Source organism: Heteronotia binoei, chromosome 1 (genome assembly GCF_032191835.1).
Source record: "Heteronotia binoei isolate CCM8104 ecotype False Entrance Well chromosome 1, APGP_CSIRO_Hbin_v1, whole genome shotgun sequence".
Classification (NCBI taxonomy): domain Eukaryota; kingdom Metazoa; phylum Chordata; class Lepidosauria; order Squamata; family Gekkonidae; genus Heteronotia; species Heteronotia binoei.
The window spans coordinates 138,606,260-138,633,764 of record NC_083223.1 but is presented as its reverse complement, the minus strand read 5'-3'; the positions used below and the strand labels follow the sequence as shown (position 1 = coordinate 138,633,764).

General features: G+C 41.9%; 1 protein-coding gene across 10 annotated transcripts in view; it reads right to left on the bottom strand.

Annotated features, from left to right (window-relative positions):
* The window catches only part of ARID1B (AT-rich interaction domain 1B), a 670,312-nt gene that overhangs the window by 115,243 nt on the left and 527,564 nt on the right, over positions 1 to 27,505 (bottom strand). For 6 of the 10 annotated variants that reach the window (XM_060241209.1, XM_060241219.1, XM_060241263.1 and 3 more), the window contains 3 exons: positions 23,256 to 23,435; positions 10,223 to 10,550; positions 8,187 to 8,315 (listed from right to left, as the gene is read on the bottom strand). In XM_060241209.1, coding sequence (XP_060097192.1) covers positions 8,187 to 8,315; positions 10,223 to 10,550; positions 23,256 to 23,435 — 637 coding nt within the window. The remainder of the gene's footprint in view (positions 1 to 8,186; positions 8,316 to 10,222; positions 10,551 to 23,255; positions 23,436 to 27,505) is intronic. The other 4 variants (XM_060241245.1, XM_060241254.1, XM_060241282.1 and 1 more) reach the window with 1 other exon arrangement.

The window sequence follows — 27,505 nt, the reverse complement described above, 5'->3', positions numbered from 1 at the left end:
GAAAGCTCATACCCTACCACAACATTTGTTAGTCTTTAAAGAGCTACTGGACTCACCCTTTTCTACTGTATATTATATATAGTAATATATATTATATATAGTAATTCAGTATCTAATGACTCTGTAGTATAAGTTCCAAATTGATTGGAAATTGAATATTAGCTGTGATACTTCAGAATGTTTTCCTGTCAGCAAAATATCTCAGATCAGATCTGACCTGATTGCCAATTTGTCAATGGGTCATGCACAGAATCACCGCCTGGTCCTTTTTAATAGATATTTTCAGTTATTTCTCCTTGACCAATTTTGACAGGGCCCTAGAACTTAGAACAAACACGTCCCCAAAACTGAACAAGGATATTGGTTTTTTATCTCATTACATATGCTAAACCCACTCTCCGTGAGTATAGCTATACATCCACAGCTCTTTTATAATAGTGTATCAGAATAATGTTTTATATTGACATACTCAAGGGATATTGGCTATTTATCTCCTTACATATACTTAACCCATTTTCATTTTATGTATTCTTGTTTTCTAATAGCAGACTAGAATGATGTTTATAATGTATAGATTGATGCTGATAAGTAAATTAGGTGGACTACAACTAGGAAATACATGTCCTTTTGTGATTTACCTAGATTTGCAGAAATACAAACTGGTAAGAAACTTTATTACCTTTTATGGCTTTCCAGACCAAATGGCCAAGCCACACTGTTTTACCGTGTGATCACAGCCAGTTTGCCCTCTTAATCAACAAACTGCATGTATTTCAGCCCACAATACCTGATCCCCTCGTCTGATGAAGTGTGCTTAGAGAGCACATGAAAGCTTACGTTCTGAATAAAACTCGGTTGGTCTTAAAGGTACACTTGACTCCTGCTTTGTTCAGCTAGTGAAAACTTAGAGCTTCCCTATTGGAGGAGTTTTCTACAGCATCTTAAAGATGAAATTGCGAGAAAAGCCTTAACTGTATGCCCAATTACAGGCTAGTTTTTAACAAATCAGTTTTAAGAAAGGTGATGGACAGGGGGAGCTGAACAACTTCAGGGTTTCTTGGATGCCACAGCTGCCCTTGACCTCTTTTAAACTGGCTTCCACCATGGTTTTGGGACAGAGAAAACATTGGTAGTTCTATTGACATTTGGGTAGAGATAATACCTCTTTATTGGTGTTGCAGGGTGTTTCTGCAGCCTTTAATGCAACTGATCACTCACTATTGTTAAAGAACCCATAAAATAGAATGACAGCTTTGAAATACTTTAGTCTTTTTTATTGGATTTGATGTAGAAAATCATTCTTGGTCATAGAGTCTGTGGCCTGGGACTTGTTTTAGGGTAATACACAGGCCTTGATGTTGTCCCCTGTGCTTTTTTACTATCAGTGTTACACTTTTAATCGAGCTACTTTGTAGCTTTGAAGTTGGATGTCATCAAAATGCTGCTAACACCTCTTTAAATAAGTCACCAGATGCATCAGCTTCTGTTCTGGCCACTGCCTGGAGGCTATAGTAAAATGGCTCAGGAAGGACAAATGGAATCATCCAGGCAAGAGAGAGGTGATGCTAGTAGTTGGTAAGCTAGTTCTCCCCATATTAGATGAGGTGACTTCAAATGCTGTGACAAGTTTAGGAATTCTGTTAGATATTGCTGTTCTTTCAGAAAACAGATTTGTACAGCAGCTTGGAATGCATTTTTCCAGCTGCATCTAGACCATAAATTATCTCTTTTTGGAATTAGTTGATCTGGCCATGTTAATCTATGTTACAGTAAATTCAGGGTTGGATTACTGTAACAAGCTGTACATGGAGCTTCCCTTGAAGACAATTTGGAAACTTCAATTAGTTCAAAATGCAGTGGTTCATTTGTTATCACAAGCAGATCATTACATTCCTATTATTTCAATTTTAGATTGTTACATGGGTTGGCAATCTAGTCCTGAGTTCAGTTCAAAGTGCTGGTGCATATCTTTAAGTTTTTAATTGTGTTGACTTCTTCACTATTACATTTATGATTCCTTAATTTTAGATGTCTTAACTGTGTTGTTGCCCATTTTGGATGTATTTAATTTTATTTATTAAAATGTTTACATTCCACATTTCGTCATGGCTCAAGATGGCTTATTTATTTATTTATTTATTTATTTATTTATTTATATTAAGATTTATACCCCGCCCTTCTCACCTAAGTGTCTCAGGGCGGCTTACAACATGATAAATTAGACAACTTCAGATTGAAACATTTAAAATACAATTAAACTATAGGTTAATAAAAAGCAGGATAAAATAGGATAATTAAAACCGGCGGCCTATAAATACATATTGTTCCATCCAGGATGTTTTCATTGTCAGTTAATGTCATAGGCCTGCCGGAAGAGGACTGTCTTACAGGCCCTGCGGAATTGCTTAAAGTAAGTATATAATTAAAACTTCATAAAGTAATACCGCCCAACCAATAAAACTTAGTAAATCTTAATAATATCCAATAAAATACATTAAAATGGTTGCAACTTACACTTCTTTAAAAGTCTGGAGAATAAAGCAGCTCCACAGATTATTCTAAAAATTCCCAAGAATGGCCCTCACTCTCTTTCTGGGTATTCCTGTTTCATAAAGTAGGAGTAACCACAGACGCAGCATGGGTCCTCAGTGATGCCAGGTGGGTCACTTTTAATGAACCAACACATAAAAGGGGGCAGTCTGAAGACCATAGTTGGTGCACAGGGACATAGGAGGAGAGACGATCCTTTAGATACCCTTCAGAGGGGCCTTGAAGAATCAAAGGTCATAACTAGCAGTTTCACCTGAACTCAAAACTAAACTGGCAGTCAATTGAGCTATTTTAAAATTGGCAAGTTGTATTTCTAACAGTCAGCCTCTAACAACGATTGAACTGCCTCAACTAGCTTGTCAGCTGGCCCCTTATTTAGAGGCTGCTATCCTAGCCACACTACCATATAGGGTTGCCAAGTCTCAACTATTCCCCAGCGGGGGAATTTGGGGGGGGCATTCCGGGAGGGGGCGGGGCTACCCTCAACACAATGTCATGTAGAATGATGTCATCACGCTGAGAACGCAGCGCTGCGCACTCACACTGTTTCCCCAAACATTTAAAGGAACCTTCCGTTAAATGGTTGGGAGGGAAACAAGCGTTGGTGCTGCAGACCTTCCAAGCCCCGATCAAGGCTTGGAAAGGCAGAAGCAAACAGTTTCTGCCTCTCTGAGAAAGCGATCGCCAGATTCGGCTACCCTTCCAAACCCTGATTGAGGCTTGGAAAGGCAGAAGATAGCAGCTCTCCTTGTCTCTCAGAGAGCGGGCGCTGGGCTCAGCTGCCCTTCCAAGCCCCGATCGAAGCTTGGAAAGGCAGGAGCAAATGGCTCTGCTCCCTCGTTCTGAGAGAGCGGATGCCTGGCGCTGTTGCTCTTCCAAGCCCCCATCGAGGTGTGGAAAGGCAGAAGGTAGCAGCCTTGGCTCTCCCTGAGGGGGTGGGTGCCGGGCTCGACTGGCCTTCAAAGCCCGAATCAAGGCTTGGAAAGGCAGGAGCAAGTGGCTCCCGCACTCTCTGAGAGAGCAGGTGCCCGGCACTACTGCCCTTCCAAGTCCTCACCGAGGTGTGGAAAGGCAGGTGGTAGCACCGGGCTCAGGTGCCAATCGAGGCTTGGAAAGGGAGGAGCAAGCAGCTCCCGCTGTCTCCCAGAGAGCCCACGTTGAGTGCACTTGCTTCTCAAGCTGCAAATTTGCAGCTCGGCGTAGGTGCAGTCTAGGCCCATGGGGCCACTGGGGGTGTGGCTTCCCCCACCGGGCAGCTGGCTTGGGGCGGGAAGAAGCCCTCCAAACTGGGGAAACCCCCGATCGGAACGGGAGGTTGGCAGCCCTACTACCATAGCCTCCAGATTGGACTACTATAACACACTCTACATGAATTACCCTTTCAAGATGTCTTGGAAGCTCAACTGAAAAACAATATAGCAGCAATACAGCTGTTTGAAATGGTACCACAACTTCACTGCACTATTTGCTTCTAGGCCAAATTCAAAGTGCTGGTTATTACTTTTAAAGCCCGGGACCCTCATGATTAAAACCATGTATTTCTGCATACTCCCATGTAGGGGTGTGCATTCCGCTAAACCGAGCTGAAAAATATCCTCAAAATACTGTATCTGTTTAAACTGGGCTGCAGGAGAAAGTGAGCACAAGATCTTATGCGTGGCTGGGAGCATATTGTACCCAGTTGCACAGCAGCTCCTGAGGCTTGCTTCTCCTGCAGCCAGAATTAAGCCAGGCTGCAGGAGAAAGCGAGCCCAGCCAAGATCTTCTATACTGCATGGAGCAATGTGCTCTACACAGCACAGCAGCTCCTGGGCCTCCCTTCTCCTGCAGTTTGGTTTAAACTGGACTGTAGGAGAAAACTCGCCACTTGGAGAAGGTGCCAAAGGGACTGGTTCCTTTAAACACCCTTCCCAAATGGCAAGTTCACTTGCTACTTGAAAAAGGCATCCAAAAGGGTAAGCACCCTCCCCAAGTGGCAAGTTTGCTCACCGCTTCGAGAAGGTGTCCAAAGGGATTGGTCCCTTTAAACATCTACTCCAAGCTGTGTCTAAACTGCCACCTGGAGAAAGTATCCAAATAGGAAAAAAAAATCACCATTCCAGATTATTTCCTGAATTCCAATACCATACTGATATTGAGATTTGGGAATATTGGAAAATTCCACTATTTTTCGGTTTCAATATACCTGAAACCAAAAATACCAAGTTTTTTGGTGCACACCCCTATTCCCAGGCTCCAGCAGACAGCCTTCTCCTTGTGGTGCCTCTGCCTAGACTATTTGGCAACAGACAGGTTGTGGGCTTTTTCTGTGGTAGGTCCTGTCTTTTGAAGTGGCTGGCTGGAGTAGATGTAAATGGCACCTTCACTTCCTGCATTCAAGAAGGTTTTCAAAATGGTTTTATTTCCAATGGCATTTGTTGGAGGACAGATGGTCTGGAGAACTGGCTGTGTTGTTTTTATGTTGCTGATAGATTGTTTTATTGTGTTTTCTGCTCTAGTAATTTGTTGTTGTTCTGGTACCTGTTCTGGGAGCTGGACCAAAAAATAATGCAGGATATAAACATTTTAAATAAAATAAATATAAAGCTATTTTCTGAATCACTTTCAGGGTAGCATTGAATGGTACAAAACTCCTTTTGTAAGCCTCTGCTCAGAAGCCTCTGCTTCTGAGAGCCATAATATGATAACTTTTACTGCTGATTTCCCCTGTCAGTGCAGAAAGGGCTATGAAAATATGGAAAATGTATCAAATGAACTTCTAATGCAATATATACTATGCAACATGATTTTGACTAGTTTGGGCTATAAGTAACATAACCTCAGCCTTCTGTTCAGCCTTCTCCCGACACTCAAACTGAATTTCAATTCTATGACACATTCCAAAATTGCTGCCACGTTTAGTATCTTCTGCTGTTTATGTAGGCAAGTACTCAAGAAGGCCATGATACCAAAATGCAATTCAATCAACTCCTTAGGAAATCTGGTAGGGCTCTATTCACAAAAAACAAACAAGCAATCTTCACTATTGCATCTGAATGCATGAATCTTCCATTTAGTCTCTTTGTATTCGGATATGCAAAAAGAAATGTAGGGATTTTTTAGTTCTCATTCTTCTCTTTGTGGCTTTAATTGTTTTCCAAAACCCTAAAATAAACAAAGAGGAAGAGAACTAAGGTAGTGTATGTGCCTTTCTGCTCATTCATTTGCCCTAGGATAGGCTGCGGTAACCTGTGCCAGCAGGTTATATCTTCTCTCCTTTTCAATGAACACCCCCTTGGTGGGAAGTGGAACAAATGAGATATGCTTTTTACTGCTTACTCTTATAAAAGCCATATCACCAAATCTGCTTCTTTTAGAAGTGATACAAGCAACAACGAGTTTGCTCAGCAATGCCTGTGAGAGTCTATTTGTGTCAACTTGGGCAACCATCAAGGGACACTCCAAATTGGAAACCCCTTAAAACTTTAATCCCAAGTTTATTTGTTGCCTTTATTAGTTCTTTATATCCAACTAGTTGAGTCAGTCTAAAGCTCCCTTGTTATTGCCATTCTTCATTTTTATAGTGCACTCACTGTATCCTTCCATGGTAATTGCAGAGATTTGTCACATGTGAGCATATTCTCCTTATCCATAATATACAGCTTCTGAAAGTCTTGGTGAGGGAAAAAAAAGAAAGAGACTTAACTCTTACCTTTTCAAGGTAATTTGCTGCTTCCTAGAAATGGAATTCCTCTTTGGCACTATGACCAAAGCACTCAAAAGATAGGCAAGCCTTTTAACTGGTTTGCCTCTACAGAAGTTAAAGCAGTGCTCTTATTATAAACATACTCTACCACTCTATTTATTAAAAGCAAAAATCTGCTACCATTTAAAATATTTGCCAAAGAATTACGGTACTGAATGCAATTTTATTAACAGCAAACAGTTATTTGGCATGGTTTTCTCTGATCTTATACATAAACAGAGTTGCGTGCAGAAAATATTCCTGCAAGTGACAGATCTGAAACCCTGGCTGGTGCTTGCTCCCAAGGTGCTACTCAACCCCCTTGGAAAAGAGCTGTGCTTGCAAAATTAGACCTCAGTTTTTCAGCATTCTATCTAGAAATATAAAAGGGCACACTAGCACAGACCATCAAGCTGAACTTAATACTAATACATACTCTGTACTGACAGTTGTATAACTTTTTAACAAAAATCTTAATTTTATTTTATTAGGAGAGTGGCATTCTACACTAAACATAGGTTGATATAACTGACTGAAATCTCAGATCTTGATTGCCCAAGTTCTGGTTAGCTAGCATTGATTTTCTGCCTTAGCAGAAGTGCATTTTCTCTGATGCATGCCATTTAAATTCATTTTCCACAGATGCTTAATGTGACATGGCAAGGCAAAGCTAAAGTAGCTTTCTGTGTCTAAATAGGACTCCTGAGTTGGTAAGAGCAGCTCCTGTGGATTAGCAAAAGACAAATTCAAACTCCCCACACTAGTAGCAGTGATTTACAGTTTGACTTTACAGACATAAACACCATTTATTTATATAAAAAATAAAACAAAAAAAATCTATTAATGCAAGTTCACCACTCACCCATTTCAGCTGAATATGAGTTGTTACTGGATTCAGTCCCGCCTGAAGGCTGACTGAGATATTACTTAAATGTTCAGAATCCTTAACAGTGCCATCCTAAGCACAGTATACCCTTCTAAGCCTATTGATTTCAGCGTGTCAGAAGGATGTAATTCTCCTTAGAATGGCATGATAAGACAGGCCAAAGGAACTGCCGGTTCGTATAGTTTAGAATTCCAATAGTTTTTTCTTGTTTTTTCAACATACCATGTAAGCAATAGCAAGCCTTAAATATCCTTATAAAATAATACCTGTGTTCTTAGGTTTCCCAGTTGGACAATGTTGGACCTTACTACACAAGGAATTCTATTATATTGAAACAGAATTGAAAGTTCCAAAATTAAAAACCTTGTAGTTCTCTCTCTCTCACACACACACACAAAATCCATTTAAAAATGGATTGAGAAATTATAGGATAAAATGAAGGCTAATTAGAAAAAATGATATTTGCAGTTAAGTCACAGTAGATATTTTAAGTCTCACATTCATTTATTTGCCTTGGCAGAGGGATTAGAAAGTATGACCCTCCCATTTCATATACACTGTATAAACTTTGATACAATGGAACCTTTTATCAGTTATTGCTAACTTCTGTTACATCAGTCTCTTGTCAAAAATGGAGTGTTGTGCTCTGTGGGAGAGGCTTGATGTAGTGGTAACAACACAGTGAAAGTATTAGTGCTTTATGGTACCTATACAACAATGACATAAAATGGAGGAAAAACAAGTAATGATGCTGAAAAAAACACAAGATTTAATCAATTTCCAGCTGATGAAGATCCTCATTTCCCTCTCAGGCATAAAGGAAATAGAGCCATGCCACAAGCCATGCAGTACAGGTGACATGCAGATTTAAAAAAAATCAAATTTACTTAGTAAAAACAAAAAGAAAATCACTTTTCAGATGCAAGTATTTTGATTTGGAGTGCCTTTAGTAGCCAAGGGGCATGTAACATTTATTTTAAAAAATGTCAATATTCTACAGCAAGTCCAGTTCATGTGGCTACCTACCCGTACTGGTCAGGCTGGTGCACCATGGGAGCCTGAGTGTTGCCATAGTTGGGGTGCTGTGAAGAAAACATGGGGCGTCCGCCAGCCCCAGACTGGCTGGGATAAGCAGGCGACCTAATGTATGGTGGCCTAAAGCAGAACAAAAGAACAGCTTCTTTGGATTTGTACTGGACCATGAGCATGAACCATCTTGTCAGCTATTATCCTCCCACAGAGAAGCAGGAAGGGATCTTAGTGTTAAACAAATAGTCGTATAGCTTTCCATTTTATTTAGGAAATCAAGAGAAAAGTGCTGTTTCCAAACTTCTAGAAACCAAAGGACTTGATGGAAAGTCTGTTGCATATACATGTTCCTTTTGCCATAAAGGTCTAATGATTGCAGTTGTCCTACAGTTGCTGGATTACTAAAAGGGATACTACATAATTAAAAGGCTTAAAATATTGTATTTTGTAACTCTGGAAAGCTAGAAATTGGAAAGTAAGGTTTGACAGGAAGATTTGAGGTGGAAAAGGAACCAATTATTTAGTTTTAAAAATCCACATTCATCGTGTGAATCACAACCATACACTGTGAATTATTAACCTTTCAATTAATTTTTTCCTACACCCATTTTAACTTTTGTAAGCTATTGATTGTTCAAAGCAAAATGCAGAGAGCTGATAATCTCCACATGAGCTGGGCGTTTTTTTTTTTTTTAAAGGGCAGCTTGAATTTATCATGTTAAGAGAATACATTTAAATTATGTCTGCCTTATTCTTCAGTGAACAAACTTGATGTGTATTGCCAAAGTAACCAAATCAAACATTAGCACTCCAATAGTATTACTTTTCTTTCTGACAGTGATAGAATTTTCCACATTTATATAATTAAAATGTATTAGTTACAGATGCATAATTAGTTATAACTACTGGGTGGATTTAATCATTTCCTAAGCAGCCATTTTCTACCTTAGGTGGTTCTTCCTCTAATGCTGAAACTGCTTAAGTTGGAGGAAGTCTCCTTAGACTGGAGGAAGACTTCATGTTTGAGCCAGTAGTAAATTAATAAACTTTGCTCAGTGGAGTAATAGGATGGTGTAAGATCCACCTCACTGTATACATACATCCAGTCTTATATGATATACATGTCATTATGTATGCATGCACACATTTTTAAGGTGGCACTATCTTACAAAATATTTTACAAAATTCCATTTTTTTCTAGTAAGACCCGTGTTTATTTCAGCAGTCTACAATACACAAACAGACCAGGATCCCAAGCAATACAAAGTGCATGTTTTTTGTACAGATTCCTATGGAAAACAAAAAATCTGTGTGATGCACACAGAAGATAATTCTATTTCCATAGTTCTTCTGAACTGCATACAGTTTGAAATCCAATAATTTGGTATTCTGTCTTAATCCAGTAGACAGCAAAGGAACATGGGAAATTTATTCTAGAGTAAGTAGTTTATGAGTGATTGTGCTGATGAATAATTTCTTATATTATTATTCAGTAGGAAGCTTCCTGGATTAGCATGACTATAGGACTAGATATCCATAATTTAAACTTAAATCCCAGCTTTGCCCTTCAGGTTATACATCAGATATTCTAGTTAGTTAAGGGGATGCTTTTATCTCCAGTGGCTCATGTTCATGAGTCATTGGATAATGAAAAGTATTTTGGAAGCTTTAAATGCTCAGGAGGCAACAAGGATTCCATTCAAGATGCTCCTCTATGCATTCCACGCCCCACTCTCCTCTTGGTCAATTGGTGGTACCACTTGTGTATATTTAAGCATCTCCTTTCAGAATTGCAAGGGGTAAAATTTTGATTTTTAAGTGTCATCACAAAACCATGATACTTCCTGCTGTAAATATTTATATTTGTAGTTAAATACAAGGTTGAAATGATAAATACCCGCCAGTATCATTCTGATTTCTTGCTCCAATTACAGCAGTCTCTTTTTTGCACATTCATCTCTTTACTTTCTAACCATCTCTAGTATGTCAAATACATTTTCAAATGCTTCAGAGCCTTTCCCCTGGATGCATACCTGCTCTGGGCGGAGTTTGCAGCAGCCTGCATCACTGCTGCAGCTGCCTCCTGTGCCTTACGGTTCACAGTTGGCATGGGTGGTCCCATCCCTGGGCCTCCCTGCTGAGATATGCCTGGAGAACTGGGGGTCATACTGCTCATGTTTCCAGGAAACGGTCTGCTCTGTATCCCAGCTGACGGTATTCTTCCCAGAGGCATGGTACCACAAGGCTGGCCTGGCCCCTGTCCATGCATCTGGTTGTTGGCATTTATACCCATACCAGGTCCTGGGCCACTGTAACTTGTGTTGGTCACTCCAGAGTACGTTGGCTGCCTGGAGTAGTTTCCTAAACAAAACAATATAACAGAGGAAAATGAAGTTACAACTTTGGATTTACTGAAACAGTCTGCTGGAAAATCTGTTGTGCAATGAAGTTATTCAAGCTGTGCAAGATGTGAGCAGAGACATCTCACTGTTTCATCCAATATCTACTAGGTATTTGTGTTCTCCATATCCAGACAATGCAAAGTGATGCATTTATCTTACTAGTGAGAAGGTGTGAAAGCTAGAGGCATGAAGAAAAGCAGGAAAGACATGGCAACTATTCATTCTGCAGCATCAGGGCCCTGGCTAAAAAGTATGAAATAAGCAAAAAGAAGCATGGGAGCAAAAACAGCAGCATTGTATAGTAGCTAAAGTTTTGGACTAGGATCTGGTGCAAACCATAATCCACAGTCTGCCATGATACATGCTGGGTGACCTTGGCCAGTTGCTTTCTCTCAGTCAAACCATCTTCACAGGGTTATGAGGGTAAAATGGAGGCGGGGAACCATGTATGCTGCCCTGAGCTCCTTGGAGTAAGAGTGGAGGAAAAAAGGACCAAGTAAATACCAAAACACAACAATAAATAAAAGAGGGAAGAATTCAAGAGGATCTAGCTAGGATGAGAACAGTGAAATACAGATTGCGGTGGCAAATCTTCCTTGCTCTTTGTACTCTTTGAAAAGAGTTTTCCTAAGAAAGTTTCCCTTCACTGTCTTCCTATATTTCTTATGGTAAGAAATGGGCATGTTGAAAGATATATCCCATACCCCATGCCTTTTATGTATTTAAAATGTGATTTATTTTGGCATTGCCAGAATACTAGCATAATTAGTTCATACTCAAGAAACATGCTATAGCTATATTTCCCATTACCCCATTACAAGCCTTTCCCAGTTAAAATATATGTGACCATCACTTTCAAAGGAAATTAAACAATAGGAATGGGCACAGACCCGAACACTGAGCCAAAGTGTAGCCTGGACTTTGCCCTGTTTAAGGCTTGAAAGCCAAGTTCAGGGGAAGGTACCTTTCCTGGACACTCACCCCAAGCTTTACAGGTGGGCTCAAGATTGCATTCGGCATGATATATGCCCACCACTTCCGGCTGGCATTGGCCCCCGCCCAGGCATGCCTGCATCTTCCTGAAGTGATGCAAGCATGTCACCAATGCGCTTGCATCACTTCTGGAAAACATGGGCATGCCAGGGGCCAACATTACCCAGAATTGATGGGTGCTCATTGCTTCTGGGTAATCCAGAACACTGGAAGCGGGGCCTGACACCACCTGAATGGGTTCTGTTTGGGCAAGGTTTTGGGCTCAGAGGTCTGGTCTGGGGCTACCTGGCTTGCAAGCCCCAGACCAAACCAGGGTTTTCATCTGTGCCCATCCCTGTTGAACAACACTGTACACATTTAAAAAACAAGGATGTATGTGTTGACACACTGGAGTTCTGCAACATGGTTAAAAACAAGTATAAGTCTTCAGATTTATTTATCTTCTAAAGCTAACTTCTTGTTATCCCATACTTCATGCCCAACTGATGCTGGAACACAGCCTCAGGTAATACAGCCAAAGGTAATCAATGCTTCCAGTGTTGCAGATAAATAATTTCTTGACAGAACTTGTTATAGATACTCCACTTTCACACAGCATTCTATCTAAAACTCTGTGGCCACAATCAAATTCTTCATGATATTGTATGGCTTCACTGTTTGTTTTGTATTTGCAAGTATCACTATGTGTGTGTTAACAACCCACAACTGAATCTCCCCATATGTACTCTACATTAAGCATTAATATCTTCATATGTCATACATGCTTGCTGTACCTGTTCTTTCTTTTCCCCTGGAAAAGCACCTCCTGTTATCACTACATAGAAGCAGTGAAGATCTATGTGGCATAGGTGGTACAGCTCACGAGCTAGGGGTCCCAAATCCCCCGCTAGGCCTGGAGACCCCCGATTTGGAGCCTCCTCCTCCCGCTGGCCATAAAAGGGAAAGCGGGGGGGGGAGGGGGAGAACGGCAGCCCTTCCCACCCAGCCCCGATCGCAGCAGCCAGAGCTCTTCCGTTTTCTCAGGCTGCTTCCCGCCCCCAGTCAGCTGGCCGGTGAAGGGAGGGGAGCCCAGCCACGCCCCCAAAGGACCATGTGCCTTTGCACCTCCGGAGGTGAGTGAGTTCTGTCTCCTGCATCAGATTTCCCAGAAAGGGGGGGGGGCGGGGGGGGAGAGGGAAACGTCTTCTCATAGGGTATAATGGGGAATTGATCTGGAGGTTTCGGGGGCTCTGGGGGAGCTGTTTTTTGAGGTAGAGGCACCAAATTTTCAATATAGTATCTAGTGCCTCTCCCCAAAGTATCCCCCAAATTTCAAAACGATTGGACCAGGGGGTCCAATTCTATGAGCCCCAAAAGAAGGTGCCCTTATCCTTCATTATTTCCTATGGAAGGAAGACATTTAAAAAGGTGTGCTGTCCCTTTAAATGTGATGGCCAGAACTCTCTTGGAGTTCAATTATGCTTGTCACACTCTTGTTCCTGGCTCCGCCCCAATGTCTCCTGGCTCCACCCCCAAAGTCCCCAGATATTTCTTGAATTGGACGAGCCCCAGACAACATATTACTGTTAATTTCAAATAAGTATTGCATTCAGAGTAACACAAGACAAATAGTCTTTGCCATGCATTTGATCCCTTTGAGTTCTAATAGGGATCTCTTGTTCAAGGCTCAGAGACATTCACAATGGATCTTCAGATATGATTACAGTTTTTAGATTGTAACTACTCCTTTTACATATATTATGAGAAGTTGCAGTCAATTTCCTTAAGTAAGATGATCTCCCCTAGCTATTAAAGCACAAAGGTAGTATATATTTTTGTTAAACAAGCCACTGACTCACAGCAAACACCAAAAATGTTATCTTTTGATCACTCAAACACCTTCTGCCTTCAGGCAAGAAAGTCTGTTTTTAGTGCATATGTATTTATGTCCCAACGATACAACGTCCTCCAGTCTGAATCAAATTATATTCCACTGTAGAATCAATTTGTCAATCAACAAGCAGTACTGAAAAAAGCTCCAGGGTATGTGACCAGGGGTGTTAAGGAGCTTGTTACTCTCATTTTTGCTTGTTGGGGGTACACAAGATACCACCAGAATAGGCACCAACCACATATATTGGTGGTATCTCTTCACTGTCAAAGTGGCTTTATTAAAATAGGTTGGAGGATAGGAACATGGTAACCTTTCAGAAATATATATATGTATATATTCCTAAATACCTCAATAAACAAACAAATAAATACCAGCAATAAATGACAGGGAAAAAACAGGAATGAGAAGTACAAATGTATTTTCATGTTTCTCTAATAGATTAGTAATTTTTTGGCAATGGCTTTGACAGTAAACAGATGGATGCACCATTAGATGCAATGAAGGCAGCAGATGCTGAGCCAGCCCCCGTCAGCTGGACGTATCAGGCAGCCAAGTGCAAGAGCCCACACTCTTCAGCTGGGTAAAGGTTGGCACAGCAGCTTTTGAACACTTGCAAGCAGCCCTCTTCTCTTCAGCCAATGAATTTCAGATTCTAATTCATTTCCACAAATTAGAACTGAATCCAAGAACTTGAAGCCTCATAAAAAAGTCACTGAAGTCTCTAGAAAACTGGATAACAGGGATTAGTCTAGAGGAATAAAGTCCTGGAAGATAATGGACATATTAAGGTTTTCACCAAAGACCCGAATTCTTAGGCCTGAAAGAGGGAAATCCTGAAGGTTTTTTTGTACCTAAGTCCAGGGCTTTTTTTGTGTAGGAACGTACAGGAACACAGTTCTGGCTGGCTTGGTTTCAGGGTATGTGGCCTAATATATAAATAAGTTCATGCCGTCTTTTTCTACAAAAAAGCCCCATGTGAAACTTTGGTGCTGTCAGAGGGTGTGGCCTAATATGCAAATGAGTTCCTGCTGGGCTTTTTCTACCAAAAAAGCCCTGCCTATGTCCAAGTGACTCGTCTCCTCCTTCATAAATTAACACTGCAATCCTAAATAGAGCTGTACCCTTTTAAAACTATTGGCCTCATTGCCGGTAAGAAGGAAGAATCCTACAGGTGACATTTGCTTCTTTATATAAGCCTATTTGGCAAGAAGTCAAATACATTTCATACTGAATGTTATATATTAGACCGTAAATCTATTTGGACAAGTTGTTTCATATTTTTAATGAAGTGTCTTAATTTTAGATAATTATAAAATAAATGATATCACTATTCTTAATAGCAAAACATTTAAAAGTGATATAAATTCTACAGAGGGCTTCCATATAGATCACGGGAAGGACACATGGAAGACAAAAAACTTAAAGTGGACTTGCTGAAAATCACCAATGGTAAATACTGGAAAAGTGCTGAAAGATTCTCTCTCCCCCCTCCCCCCCATTTTAAATACTTCCAAAATTCTGTCACGTAGTTAATTTAAAGAAGGATTAATTTAAAAAAAATTAATTTAAAAAAATAAGGGTTCTAGTGCTCAACCTATATAAGCTATCTTAAACAACAAGGAAAGACAAAATATGTTTTAATAAATAAAAAAAAATAAAGCTTCATAGTCCTTTACTTAATATAGCTTCATAGTCCCTTAATAAAGCTTCATAGTCCCTTACTAAATTTCTTATTTGGATGTTAGAGTTGGATACTAAGTCCTTGCCCAATTCTGCAAGGCCTGTAAGATGACACTGTTTCAGTTAGCATTTAACTGAGACGCTGAACTCCATTACAGAGATGTTAGACCTAGTGGATGCTTAATATCACTGAACACCATCTTAATCTGTACTGAAACTAGCACCAAATTGTTCTTAAACGGTTTTTAATGCTTTTTAATGTAAATGTTTTATTGTATGCCATGTATTGTGAGCCGCCCTGAGCCTGTTTCGGCGGGGAGGGCAGGATATAAATCCAATAAAACAAACAAATAAACAGAACTCAAGAACATGACTTAGACATGACTGACTGATCCTGTGTCTATTTTATTATTTGTCTCTTCAAGTCCATGTTTGGGAAAACTATGATTTTTTCAATATATGAATGGTGGCACAAGTACCTTTTCTGTCATGGGTACATAGATACAGGAGCTGATAGACAAGATGCTCATGGCACCATTCAAACTATAGGCAAAAAGCATCTATGGTATGTATATCATACTTCCGGCAGGCCTATAACACCTAACTGATACTTTGGATGGAACATCTTTGGATGGAACAAAATGCTTTTATAGACCGCTGGCTTTATTTTATCTTGTTTTATTAACTATGCTTTATTGTATCTGTAAATGTTTTAAATGGAATTGTATGAATCATTATGTTGTGAGCCGCCCTGAGACACTTCGGTGAGAAGGGCGGGATATAAGTCCATTAAATAAAATAAATAAATAAATATGTGTTTGGGGGAGCAACAGCACAACAGCTGGAAAGAACAAACATAATTTCTATCCAGGCACTCCAAAAGTACAGTATGCAAAATTTATTGTGTTTTCTGAGTAGGGTTGCCAAGTCCACTTCAAGAAATATCTGGGGACTTTGGGGTGGAGCCAAGAGACTTTTGGGGTGGAGCCAGGAGACATTGGGGCGGAGCCAGGAGCAGGGGTGTGACAAGCATAACTGAACTCCAAGGGAGTTCTGGCCATCCCATTTTAAGGGACAGCACACCTTTTTAAATGCCTTTCTTCCATAGGAAATAATGAAGGATAGGGGCATCTTCTTTTGGGGCTCATAGAATTGGACCCCCTGGTCCAATCGTTCTGAAACTTGGGGGGTATTTTGGGGAGAGGCACTAGATGCTATACTGAAAATATGGTGCCTCTACCTCAAAAAACAGCTCCCCCAGAGTCCCCAATACCTCCAGATCAATTCCTCATTATACTCTATGAGAATCGATCTCCACATAGGGAATAATGAAGTGCTCAGCAGACATTTCCCTCCCCCCCCCACCGTTTCTGGCGACTCTGAAGTGAGGGATTGGCATCTCTACTCACGAGTTGCTGCCAACTTCTTCAAAGTAACACAGACACACCATCCCAAGAGGAAGCCTTTCAATCGGAGACTGAAGCCTCCTGAGGTTGAAAGTCACATGGTGGCTATGGGAGCAAGGCTCCCCCCCCCCCCGCCAGCCAGCTGATTGGGGGCGGGAAGAAGCCTGGGAAAGGGGGAGAACCCCTGCTGGGACCTGGGGATTTATTAGCCTTTTTTAAAATTTTCACAGGACTGACATAGACACAGCAGAAGCCTTTAGCTATTCCATTTAAAATCCCACAATAACGGGTACAGCTTTATTCCTTTATTCTGGCTGCACTTTAGGTAGATGGAACTAGGTTTGTTGAAGTGGGGGGCATAAATATTCCACTTTTCCCTTGATGGACTGCATATTCAGCTCCATTTTTGGTATGACAGGCAAACAATATTTTAGGCCTAAAAACTAGCATGATAGCTACACAATCCTAATATCATTCAACAAATATAGCTTTGTCCACATTGGAATTTCCACTGAAGGTATAACTCTTTGAATCAGACAATCCAGTATAGGAAACCCGGCCAAAAAGGCTTGAAAGACAATGAACAGCATTTTAAAAAGTATATATTTTGATTGACAATGGACCAAATTACTTCAATGTTCCGAATCAGAAACAAAGAAAAATCCTGTAGCTAAGTATAAAACATTTTTATATCGGGGGGGGGGGGGGGGATACAGACAAACAAAAGTAATGTAGACCAATATCAGTACATTATACCTAATAACAACAGGTAATTAGTGAAATATTGAAACAAAGATCAGTGGGTTTCAACTAAAGTGAGATAAGAATTTGGCTAGTAAGAAATTCCAACAACTGGTTCAAAAAGTTTACAGTATGCCTAAGTGAGTTTGGCAAACATCAACTACACTTTATTAGGGATTGTATTCAGTCAGAACTAACATTTCAGACAAGCTTGAAAGCTATACAAATTCACAAAGGATGAGTCAATAAAACTGCAGTAAGAAATGCTGTGGAAATGAAGGTTTCATATCACTAGCTATAGTTCTTCAAATAAGCCTCTCAGGGCCAATTCAAACATTTCTGTGCAGAAGCTGCTAAAAAGCACTTGCCTTTGGACTGCTCAGTGTGGCAGCCTCAACATTTAACATTCTCTTACCTTCTGCATTGGCCAAATAAGCATAACATTTTCATGCCAGAACCACACATTTCTAGTGCCTGCTAGAGCTAGTGTGGAAACAAGTGCTCACATATGGGGCAAGAGGCTTTCAAATGTTATACCCGCCTTGTAGTGCTGAGACAGTGATGCATTTGGCAGCTTCCCCATGGGCACTATAAATTATTCCTGAGTAGTCACAAGATGGAGTGTGCTTCCACTGACCATCTGCAGAATGCAAGCCTCTTCTTTCTTAACATTTGAGGAGTATGCTGTAGATCACAACACAAAGCCAGGTCCATATTCCAATTTATCTAATTTGTACTTCTGCTATCAATTATTCATATCCATACTGAGAGTGAGAAAATGGTATCTACCTTGATGCTGAGAAAGCATATATTTGCTCAGTGACAGTGTACTGGATCCAAGCTCCTACAAACAGTTGGAGATTGCAAAAGTAGATATCTCTTGCCTTTCCCTTCAATAGCAGTTTCCTTTTTAAAAGGTTGCCGAGAGCTGAGGGAACCTCAAAAACAATATGTCGTGCAGCATTAGGAGCTGTAGAATAAAGCGGAACCTGGATGAAGCTGCTCCCCCTTTACATAAGAAGTGTTGCAGACGTGTGTGAATTAATACGTTCATATTCTTTATGTTGGCTATGTTTCATTTGACTACTGTTGTGGAGTGTGCATTACTATTATTTATTATACATGTTTATTTCAAGTAGTTATCTATTCTGGACTAAATTGGTAGCTGTTTGCCACAGGTGGACAAGGCTGGCTATGCAAAAGCAAATGGACACAACAAGAATGCAGGATCAGTAAATCTGTGCACAGTTTTGGCACACAGTGAAATTCTATTGCAATGGTTTTATTATACATCTAGACAGTAACTCATTCTTCTGTTTCCTAGACAGACATAAAGTTATTGGAAGTGTAACAAGCTGTGACACACAAAAAGGAGTTGAGTAGTGATTATCTGTGGCTCCTTCATTATAATTCTAGATTATGCAGGAATCCATCTGATCCACAGAGTCGACATGCTTATTTGGCTGTATATTGTTCGTCCCATTTTTATCTTATGGTGGACAAAATGGGTAGCCATTGCCATGTTTTGCTGTGCTGCTTTGTCATTTTATTTTGTTGTTTATGATTTTATATTTTTCTTTTAGTTAACCTCCTTGCAGGCCTTTTAATGGAAAGTTGGGAAGACCAGTTTGAAACAAAATGAAGAATGGTATAGAAACAGGTGAATAAATGCAGAAGCAGCATACTTTTTCAAAATTAAGCACTAATTGCCAATGAACTATCACTAAACTGAACCATCTGTGCTAGACATAAAAAGGCAAACTGTTTCAAAAGACACTTCCACTGTCAGTGAGCTATCATTTTATAGCCACATGGATCTAAGCCAAGACTAAGTGCAGTAGTTGTGGCTATTGCTCTACAAGAAAAATCTGCCACATTTTAGAGGTTTAGCTGCAGCGCTGCCAAATTCTGGCACTCATACATTAAGAGCTAAGCTGACACTTATAATGTGGTAGCTACTGAATATGCACAAGCTCCTTGTTACCTAACATTATGAACCCTGCCCACTAATGACTGCCAGCTGGCTGCTCCCCAGAAAGGAAATGAGAATACTTTATGATAAAATATATTCAGGTGACATTTCTGTGGACTGTATGGTGCTGACCTGCAGCCGTTACAATTGCAAGAGTTGAGTAATGAAAAAGTACTAAAAACTTAGAAAAACTGATAGTAACACAATACACACATAATCTATTCTTTTAAGTAGAAACCCCTGCAGCCCCTTGTGCCATCTGCCATTTTTGTCCAGGAGGATTCTCCACTCAGCACTGGAGTTCTGGGGGTCACAGTGGAATGATGGGAAATGTGCTTTCACAGGTTCCTTACTTGTAGCTGGTAGGATGCAACCTGCCCTACTTTATTTTAATCAGCATCCGAAATCTGATGACAAACTAATGCTACAGCTAAGTGTGAAGGAATGTAAGTACTGGCCCGAAAGTCATTTACAGCACAATCCTGGGGGAGGAGGAGAATGCTTTGGAAGCGAACTAACTGCTACGTTGGTGTAAATGTGAGTTGTGCCATTCTAAGTCCCTCCAAGCCAGTGCAAATGGGAGTTGCGCCCGTCTATGGCTGCTGGTGGAGGGACGCTGCGCCCAACCTGCGGCAAAAGTGGGTTGTAGGCAGCCATACCGGCATTCGTAGAGGCTGCCCCAGGGGCGTGGCTAGTATTAGTCAGCTTCCTAAGGCATTTCAGCCCAGGAACGCCCCTTGCGAGAGGCATAAAGTTATGCCAAGGAAAATGCTGGCGTATCCCATAGACACATGTTGAAGCAGAAAACAAAGGTCACTGCAGCCGCTGCAGGAGCTTGCAAACCCCTCAGGGAGCCGTTTAATTGCCTCACCAATCCCCTCGTGCCCCCTCCCAGACACCCAATCGCCTCTCCCCTCCTCCTAAATAACCTTCTGGTGTGGCCTCACACACTTCCTTAGGTAGGGCACTTGGCACAGGACTATGTCTTGGAGCTCCTTGCTGTGTGGGCTTAGAGTGAGGGCAAGGCACTGGTGGTGGCACTGCACAGAGAGGGCACAGATAGTACAGGGCAAACTCTTTGACATGCAAGGAGGAGAGCGAAGTCTCTGCTCTGTGTCTAACCTCTCAGTTTCCAAGTCCAAACAGGTACCTGACCTCTAGACGCTCAGCACACAAGGCTGGCTGCATGAAGAAAGGTAAGTGTGAGCATGCACCCCAACCTTGCCTCACCCCCTCATTCGTAGCTGGGTGGGGAGCCATGCAGCTCGTTCCTGTGGCTCCTGCATGCCGCTGGAGTCCCCCCGAATTCCACAGAGATGGTCTGTCCGTTGCCTCATTCCCACCCCTGGCAGGGCAATGGGTGTGTGTGTGGGGGGGAGGGAGCAGCTGCTGCTTCGATGCCTGCGAGGAGGCAGGTCAGTGACTGTCTCTTTAAGGCAGTCCCTGGCCAAAACCTGCCTCATGCTGCCATGACTGATGAACTGCAAGCAACCTAGGACCACAGCAACCCAGGACAGGAGGGTGAGCGTCAGCTGGTTTCCTCCTGTGCTGAGGGGGGGTGTTCTGTTACACACACACCCCTCTGCTGACCCTGGCTACAGGTGGCTTGGCACTCCTCCCCAGATGGTCTGGATCTTTTTCTATGATTTCAGGTGGAGATCTGACAGAGAGGCTTCCAGTGATAGCGAGTCTGAGTCCCCCCTTCGCTCTACTCAGACAGCTGTTCCTGCCCTCCTCTCATAGTGGAGCCTCGTGCCCTGCAGGACTTTCCAACTTCCACCTGGTTCCTGCATAATAAAGCCTTAGATGTGTCTCCACTTTGTCTCCCTTCTGCTTCATGCTCCTATCTGCTCCTCTTCCCCCCTTCTGCCACTCTGTCTGTGGGCTTCTCAGGGAATGTCTAAGAGGGCGAGTGTGCTTGCTTGGGAGGGGCAAGGGGGGAAATGAGCCACCTCACCGAGAGCCTGGACAGGGGAGCCTGAGGGTCTTTTCCCCCTTCATCCCATGAGCAGGTGTGCAGTCTGGGGCCAGATGCATCACTGCCCAACCTCACGGGGCTGCTGCGCTCATGACACAGAGCAGAGGGGAGTGCCAGGGGGAGGCAATGCAATGGGCACCAGGCTGGTGCCTAGCACCCTGTGTTCTGCTGTCATCGGGGTAGAGGTTCCCCGCAAGTAGCGGAGGGCATCAGGGAGGGACTCCAAGTTCCTGACAGGGAGGGCTTTTCTGTGGGACTTGATGGAATGCCGGGATTCTGTCTGCTCGTTCCAATACCCACATTTTGCCTGGCTTTTCTGACTGCAGACTCCTGCACTATATGTTTTCTGTTTGTTTATGGCTCGCTGGGAGGGCACATGACTCCACTCATCTACTTGCCAATGGCACAAGTCTCTGACAGTGGATAGGCGCAGCTGTGGGACTGGCCAATACTGCAGCTCTGCACTTCCCCTCCCCCCACCTCAGAAACGAGCCAGACATCTCTCTCGTGCATGCACATGCCTAGCCTCACTCCTTTCCCCTCCCCACGTCAGCAGGACTTCTTTCTTTTGACTTGGGCCATATGCCTGTGATTGGCACAGTTCTCTATCAGGGGTAGGCGAGAGACAGGCAAGCAGCCTCTCCCCACCCTGACTGTCATGTGCCACAGTGCCTGCGCCAGGACTGGCCAATCAGGCAGCCCTGGGAGGCCCCTCCCCTCCTGTTGCCTCAGACTTGGGAGTCGCACCCCAGTGGAGTTGCCATGGTGACGGTCTCACATGCAGCAAGCTACGCTTCTTCTCTCCCCCCTTCTCATGCCCGAGTGTGCCAAAGTCCTTAGGAAGTGAACTAGAAGTGCCTCAGTTATGCCCATGTTTGAGCAGACAGCCTCCATATGTCAGGATTGGACTACTAATTTCTTATGTATATTATTTATGGATCTAATTGCTATGAAACATTTTTCTCCATAGGAAAGCTTTTAGAATAACTTTTCTGCAGATAGTTCCAGCTGGTAGCTGTGTTGGTCTGCAGTAAAAAGAGCTAGATTCAAGTACAGTAGCACCTTAGAGACCAACAAGATTTGGGGAGTATGAACTTTTATTTATTTATTTAATTCTATTTATAATCTGCCCTCCCTGTCGAAACGGGCTCAGGGCAGCTTACATTCTCATGCATATGCATGAGTATAAAACATATAAAAGACATAAGCAATTTTTTGAGAGTCAACTCTATCTTTGCTGATGAAGGGAGCTTTGACTCTTGAAAACTTCTAATCCCACCCCAAATCTTGTTGGTCTCTAATGTGCTACTGAACTTGAATCCAACTCTTCTCCAGAAGATATCCATATATAAAAAATTGTAATGGAACTCAAAACCCACATGAATTTTAAACTGAGGTAACCCCTCACCCAAAATCTCAAGAACGCCTATGGAAGAAAAGTTTACCCAGGACCCAGATGTTCATCAAAATGAAATTTAAAAATAGAAAAGATTGAAGCATTGAGGAACTTGCCTCTTTCCCCAGATTTTTCATATGGGAGAGAATTTCCTCTTTTCCCAAGAAAATATACTAGATAACCAGAAGCCTTCACTTTTCCAGGAAAAAGTAATCTTCTCCTGCCCATATCCAAGGATGTACCAACTGCTACCAATCGCAAACCTAATAACCAAGAGAGGCTACAAGTCCCCAGGCTCAGAATGTATAACAATAGTAAGAAGGTGTATAGTTAGTGCTGATCAGTACTCCAAGCACAGAAACAGCATAACAAATGCTTGTTATTTTTTCTCAAAAAAGGAGAATACTCCTTAAAAAAAATTCAGGTACTATTAAAAAACCCCTGAAAGGCTAAGAATGTTCTAATATTTCCCAAGATATCCACAAATGAAGCTTTACACATATAAAAATAAAAGGTAGGTATGTTGCCTTTTTGGTGAACAAAATTTTCTACAAAATAAGCAATATTTTAAAAGAATGATTAAAGACAGATTAAAACCATGTCACCAATGTGTTAATTATTTTACCTTGTGGCCCATATTGGTTTATCTGAGTTCCATAAGTACCACTTGAATTACTCTGTGGAAAGCTACCAATTCCAGAATGCATTTGCCCTCCAGGGGAAGGATGTGGTGACATGGAAGGTCCACTTTGCTGAGATGCATACTGGGATAATTGAGGGTTTCTCTGTATGCTTGCCATGAAACCTAAAAAGTAAACACAAAAGAGGGACAAATTAAGAACCTTCAAATATTTATTTATTTGCAAAAATGAATTCATACTATAGGCTGAATTCCCTGCCATTATGAGAATTCCCTCCTCACTTGGTGAAAAAGGCACCATAGTAGTATACAGGGCTTTTTTTGTAGCAGGAACTCCTTTGCATATTAGGCCACACCCCTCTGATGTAGCCAATCCTCTTGGAGCTTACAGTAGGCCCTGTACTAAGAGCCCTGTGAGCTCCTGGAGGATTGGCTACATCGGGGTGTGTGGCCTAATATGCAAATGAATTCCTGCTACAATAAAAGCCCTGGTAGTATATATCCTAAGGATAAGACACCAGAGTTTTGTGTTGTGGAATGTTATGTATGGAGAGATGATGTTGAAGAAGAAAAAGAGATTGGATGTACACCCTGCCTTTCACTACCTGAAAGAGTCTCAGTGGTATTTAAAGTTTGCAGTTTCAGTTGGCAGCGTAAAATGACTGGCAGTTCAGTTCTAAATGCCAGGTACCACTGCACCATATGTTCAGCACCCAGTTACACTGCATAATATGACAGCACCTTATGCTCACTCAGTAGAGGGAACATATGTATGAAAAAGACCTAACTCCAAGGTATGGAGAGCACTGAAATTGCACAAGTCCATAATAACATTGCTGGAATCCACCAATCATGGGGTTGGATCCAGTAGATTATTTCTGTCAGTGCAAGGATTTTTGTTCATGTAAGTATCCCAGCTTCCACAACAGCCCAATCCTGTTCTTGGGGTTTCCTCTTCCCAGGAACAGGATTTCAGGGGGTATTTCAGGCTGCCATTGGAGGGAAGAGCTGAGAAAGTCATGTTTCACAGGCAGAAGTCCTTTCATGTATGGAAACCCTGTGCTGGATCCTACCAACATTCAGGCATGCATATAGCATCACTGTGGGAATCACAGATGGAAGAAGCCAGGTAATACTGATGCCAGCCCACCTTCCTCTAGTTATACTACCACAATCTCCCCACAAAACACAATAAAAGAGGCAACAAATGGAAACAGCAGCCCACATACAGGGTGGGCTAAATGGAGTGACATTCTAGGGTGCTCTGTAGACCTGGATTTGCATCCCCTCCTGCAACCATGTTACCTTTTGCAAAACAGACAGACAGAAGGAACCATGGTCACTTAAGCCATATGCCACCTAGATCATGTGCTAGATGTAACTGTGACAGAAATGTTCACGATCAATCCCATACAAGAGATCAGCTCTTGGAGGTGGGGTTGCCAGAGAAAGGGAATGCAAACACTCAGGGCAGCAGTAAGAGGGTGTTTGCCAACACATTCACAGAAGGCATTTCTGTCACCTTCCAAATAATTCAATATAGAAAATCACATATGTGGCAAACTGGAAGCATGAGTTCAGATCTTGTCAAGAACAATGGTGAGAACCTAACGCTCACCTTTTGGCCAGCAATAGGCCAGTTAGAATCAAAACAGAAGAAGGAGGCAGGGCTAGACTTCATACATTCTGAAGTAGTTCTCTAATCATACACTCAGCTGAGCACATAGCATGAAACAGAACAGAGCATCTGGAATCCCCCAGCAGCTCTATTGTTGTAAACCAGGAATACATACCTAGACTGGAAGGACTGTAGAGAAAGGCACAGTGCAGTGGAAATGCAAAGGTGTAGCATACCTGAAGTCCCCAGTTCAAACCCTGTATGGGTCTAGTAACAAGAGAGTCCTGGAAGCAGTCCAAGGCACAGCTGAAATTTTGCACCATCAAACAGTCACTCAGAATGGGCTGGTCATGCTAATTGGGTGTCTCACAGGTCGTTTTCACTGGCACTCGCCTACCCACCAGCCTTCCACTGCATTCAAGGAGTTCATTCCATCACCTACTCTTATTCAGCCCAACAATCCGTTGTGCTCCATTTCTTCCCATCCCCCACCCCATTGCATATTTATTTATTAAATTAAATTTTTAGACCACCCTCCCCTGTGGAACGGGGCTCAAGGCAGTTTACATAAAAAAAAAGCTTTACATAATTATAATTAAAAGTTAAAAATCATCATACCATAGTGTAAATATCAATAAGATGATGATGGAACTGCCAAGATGTGCCACTGCCTCATGGGGGGAGGGGGGGAAAGCAGGAGTGCTAGCAGATGGAAAACTGCCACTGTCCTCAACCAAGCACCTGGCAGAACACTTCTGCCTTGTATGCCCTGTGGAACTATATTAAGTATTGCAGGGCATGGATGTCACTAGGTAGATAGTTCCACCAGGTGCCCTGGCCTTGGTTGAGGACAGCTGATATCTCTCAGGCCAGGGACCATCAGCAAGTTCTTATCAGTTGAGTATAATGCCCTTCATGGAGTATACCAGGAGAGGTAGTCCCAAAGACTGTATAGCTTCTAAAACACCAGACATTATCAAAGGGATTGCATAACCTGAAGAACCTTCCTCTTCTCTTGCTGGGGCACAACCATGCAGACTCTGATGAACACCCTCACCCCTTTCTAATGCAAATCCCATACTGAAGACAACTGAGGTCATTCAGGGGCAGGGGGAACTTATCTACTGAACCCCTATTAAACAGAGACAGAACTGCAACACTAACCACACATTTATTGAGCAGTACCAAGAATACTGGAAACAAAGTTGGCAGCTTGGTTGTTTCAGCAGTGCTCTTGTGCCTTTGAAAGGTGCACTGAGGAAAAAGAAAAGAAAAGAAAAGGTGCACTGATAGACAGGGTCATAGGCGGAGCTATCCCTATGAGTGCATGCCCACTGTTTGTTAAGCAGTTTGCAATGATAGAGGAGCCAGACTAGAAGAAGTGAGTTGGCAATCCACAGTAGAGCAGCTTGATGCACAGCTGCTGAACATTCAGTAGGCTCAGTAGGGGTTGGCATTCCACTGTGGATGCAGTCCATCCTGGTTTCTACTATTGGCCCTGCAAGACCCAAAATAGACACAAGGACATTCATATGAGTAATGTTCCTCAGTATCAGAAAATGGCAAGTGGGTGTCACAACTCTGCACATGATGAGCTTATAATTCTTGGGAGACAAAGCATACCCATCTGTTTTAGGAATCTGCATTGGAACTGTGTCTATGAGAGATTTCGCACTAGACTTTTAATCCTGGTTTAGCTCTGTCCCCAAACTGACATTCTGCACTTGAATCATGCGATCATAGAAACCAACTCTATGCTTCTACGATTTTAGTGTCGAATGTCAGCTTGGGAACAGGGCTAAACCAGGATTAAAGGTCTAGGGTAAAATTGGTCAGAGATTACTGTTACCAAGACCCGATATTTAGAGATATTCCTATTATATTTAGATCAATTTTAAATGTTAAATCTTAGAGATATTCCTGTTATATTTAGATCAATTTTATTCTTAAATGTTTTACTGAATAGTTTTTGCTTTTGATTTGTACTGGTCACTGGCCAAATAAATTGGCAGTCAATCAAGGTCTAGTGTGAAATTGGTCAGTTTACTTTTCCAAGGCCTGATCCTGCAAAGCAACAGAAATCATGAGTATTTGGCTAGCAGCAGCAAAGGATAGAGTGGAGTGCCTTGTAATCAGCTGTGTTATCTTCCCACTTGCAGGGCTGTGTGTGTTATACAGGCATAATATCATGCCAACCATGTGATGATATGCTGTCAGTATAACTGTATGATAAACCCATTACAGGAGACTTACAGGTTGCTGTAATTTGATGTCAGGGGTGAGATCCAAACAGGAGAGACTTAGGATACTGAGGAGCGATACTTAGGATACTTTCCTATTCCTCCTGAATACACTCTTGGCATCACCCAGTTCTATGACATCACCAGAGTTACAGTGATGTGATGCTTTCATGGTACTAGTGTGTCTTCAATTTACAACCAGCATAAGGCCTATCTAATATCTCCAGTCAGAGACGTGACTTTGGATTGATCTCTTAACAATGTTGCTTGTGAATACAATCCTAGTGGTATGGTTTGGATTGAAATTCACATATACAAATTGGGAAAAATTCTGTATTATTGAGTTAATCAATAGTTAAATAAAATAAACTGGGAAA